The 2992-nt window shown below is 33.1% G+C and overlaps 1 protein-coding gene across 1 annotated transcript in view; it reads left to right on the top strand.

The window, feature by feature from the left end:
• LOC109545183 (1,5-anhydro-D-fructose reductase) overlaps window positions 1-2572 on the top strand; it is a 4807-nt gene extending 2235 nt beyond the window's left edge. The window contains exons 3-6 of the mRNA XM_019915724.2: window positions 161-387; window positions 453-700; window positions 755-1006; window positions 2369-2572. Of these exons, the coding sequence (XP_019771283.1) occupies window positions 161-387; window positions 453-700; window positions 755-1006; window positions 2369-2405 (764 nt within the window). The 3' untranslated portion in view covers window positions 2406-2572. The remainder of the gene's footprint in view (window positions 1-160; window positions 388-452; window positions 701-754; window positions 1007-2368) is intronic.
• Window positions 2573-2992: the final 420 nt, after the last annotated feature.

Genomic DNA, 2992 nt, shown 5'->3' with positions numbered 1-2992 from the left:
GACTTAAATATCACGATTTTACATTATTTCGAATAAAATTGTTAAAGCAGAGAACGTACTTCAATTTATTAATCCCCCTTAGACTTAAGATAGTTAGTAATTTTTCTGTGAGTTTTGTAGTTTTACAATTTAATAAATCTTGCTAAAATCTACATTTTAGGTGAGGACATTTTCCTAGTAACAAAACTGCCTCCAGGTGGAATGCGTCCGGAAGGAGTGCGAAAATACATTAGGAGATCTTTGGATTTGCTTCAATTAGACTACGTGGATCTTTACTTGGTGCATACCCCGTTTGGATTTAAGGATGTTGAGGGAGATTTGCACCCCACGACCCCCGAAGGAAACATTGATTTAGACTTGACTACCGATCATCTAGCGATCTGGAAGGTAAAATTTCCTTGATTAAGTCCATTAATCTGCAATATGGGTAATAATTATTGTCGTATTGGTAGGCAATGGAAGAACAAGTCGATAAGGGCCTTGCCAAGTCTATTGGTCTCTCAAACTTTAACATCTGCCAAATCAGCAGGATCCTGAAGAACGCTAGAATTCCACCATCTTCCCTGCAGATCGAATTGAATGCGTACTTTCAGCAAAATGAGTTGGTCGATTTTTGTAAAAAGAACAACATTGTTGTTACGGCCTATTCTCCTTTAGGTAATCCCGGACTGAAGAAGCTTTTCGATAAACTTGGCAAGCAGTAAGTATATAAAAACAGATTTTAAACAGCATTAAAGCCACATGTTTTTTCTAGAATCGAATTGCCAAATATACTGAATAATCCTACGGTGGAAAGACTTGCAAAGAAACACAATAAATCAAATGCACAGATTCTGCTGAGACATCTGGTGCAAAAAGGAATTAGCACTATTCCAAAATCTACCAATCCTGCACGACTTAGGCAAAACTTGGACATTTTTAATTTTAAATTAGACGAACAGGACTTAGTGGATATGAATGGTTTGGATACTGGGGCACGATTACTAGATTTCCTTATATTTAATGGGTAAGTGCATAATAATAAGTGTTTACTTTAATGCAATTAATAATAATATATTGTATACGTAGTTTCCCAAAGTGCCCGGTAATAAATGCAAGAACATTTTTTCTTTTAGGGAGTATTTTCAGCCTAAAAATGCATTTTTTGACGCTGTTTTAAATATCTGTTTTAAATATTAACAGTTTCTTATTTCTGCTTCTATATTTTCTGGTATTATTTTCGAAATTGAGGTTGTTTCAATTAAATTGTACGCCATTACCCTAGATGGGAAATTTCATGCCGTTTGCCATTTGATGCCGACTAAGAGATTTTTGGGGCCTATTAAAATGGCAAAGTCCTATATATCACTAAGCTGAATCGTGGAGGAAGAAGGGGTTGGTGCAGGGCCAGCACCCGTTTGATAGAGATTCTGCTTGTTTTCGGCGAATTCGAGTAGTTTTGAACCAGAACGCGAAGTTTGAATATGAGACACTTTAGTTGCAAGATTATGCCAAAATGTCATGTTTTCAGTTCCGTTTTTTTTTTCATTTCTTAGAAGCAAAATGGGCAAGAACGCTAATTTTTACATCATTCTATAGAGAACTAACTTGCCCTTTACAAAGTGAACCATCGAAGGAAAGGGAAAGGAAATGAAACGGAAATGTTGGCAGTTTTCTAAAAAAGAACTTCAAGATTTGCGTGTTTTTTTTGTGAGTTGCAAAATCGACTCAAACATGACGCTGCTTTTTTCAAAGTCTCTCAAGCCCCAATTGAGCCACAGAATGTTTAAAAATTTGTAAAATTTGAAGAATGTTTAAAAAATTGATATGATAAATTTTTAAACATTATCGTATTTTTGTTTAACTTGCTCACTATTGGAATTCGAACCGACAGCGACCTGATTCAAGGCGCGCTTTCACTCCGAAGATTTTTAACATTTTCACTTCCATATCGCTTTAGCGGTTAACATTTTTTTATTACACCAAATTTCGAAAGATAGTTCTAGATACGATAACGAAAATTTCATTACAACTGTTCCGATATTTGCAAGCGTTTCGGAGTAATAACGTTTTCAAACTTTCAGGGGCTCGACAGAAACGAAGCTCTAGTCAATCCTAATTTATTTTTATGTCATAATAAAGTGCAATAAGTTTTCTTCCTAATTCCTAGCAGATTTACTGTAATCGTAGTAATGTAATAAGAATACTTATTTATTTATTATAAAATTATTTATTAACAGGCAGTGACGACAAACACGTTGAAAAAAGCGATTATTTGCAAAAAAAAGTTTATTGTAAATCTGTAGCTAAATTTTGCGGCATTTATTTCAGGTTTTTTGTATAGAACTAAATGACCAGGCAACTGTTTAATAAACGTATGATTTTTCAGGATTAAAAATCATCCAGAATACCCTTTCAACGAGTAGACATGGAAAAGTTTTCGGATTCGCATGCATCTGAACCATCGGCTGACTGCGGAGACAAATTTCCGTGCCAAATACTGGAATTGTTAGAGATAGTTATATAAATTTGTACTAATATCATGTAAATGTATCTTTTGTAACAAATTCCAGTAAATATTATCCTAAACAGCTTTATGTTTATCAGTGTCCCTAATTTTTTTCTAGCTGATGTAAAATTTTTGTAAGCCAAATAAATTTTCTTTGGTTGAAAATAATATTAATTATTTAATTTTTTATCTAACTATTTTTTTATATATCTGGTTTTAATATTTTAATTGTTTGAACTATCTAAAAACCAAAGAAAACAACATTGGGTGCAAATAAAAATCCAAATGACTCTAAAAAAGCGGAATTTTTTATCAATTTAACAAGTTACCAATTACATGATAAATAATGAAAAAACAAAGTTAATTTAAATATTTATTAGTTATTTTTTGCTATTTCTGTGGTTCACCGTTCAAAACTAATAAGAACAATGCTGCCAAAATTACTATTAGCAATATTGGCAGCAGTCGTTAGTAGTTCGGTTGGTGTCACTGACACAGACATTT

This window comes from Dendroctonus ponderosae, unplaced genomic scaffold (assembly GCF_020466585.1).
Source record: "Dendroctonus ponderosae isolate FM_Combo_2020 unplaced genomic scaffold, Dpon_F_20191213v2 Dpon_F_20191213_6, whole genome shotgun sequence".
Classification (NCBI taxonomy): Eukaryota; Metazoa; Arthropoda; class Insecta; order Coleoptera; family Curculionidae; genus Dendroctonus; species Dendroctonus ponderosae.
The sequence above is the reverse complement of the archived record's forward strand: the minus strand, read 5'-3'. Positions and strand labels throughout refer to the sequence as shown.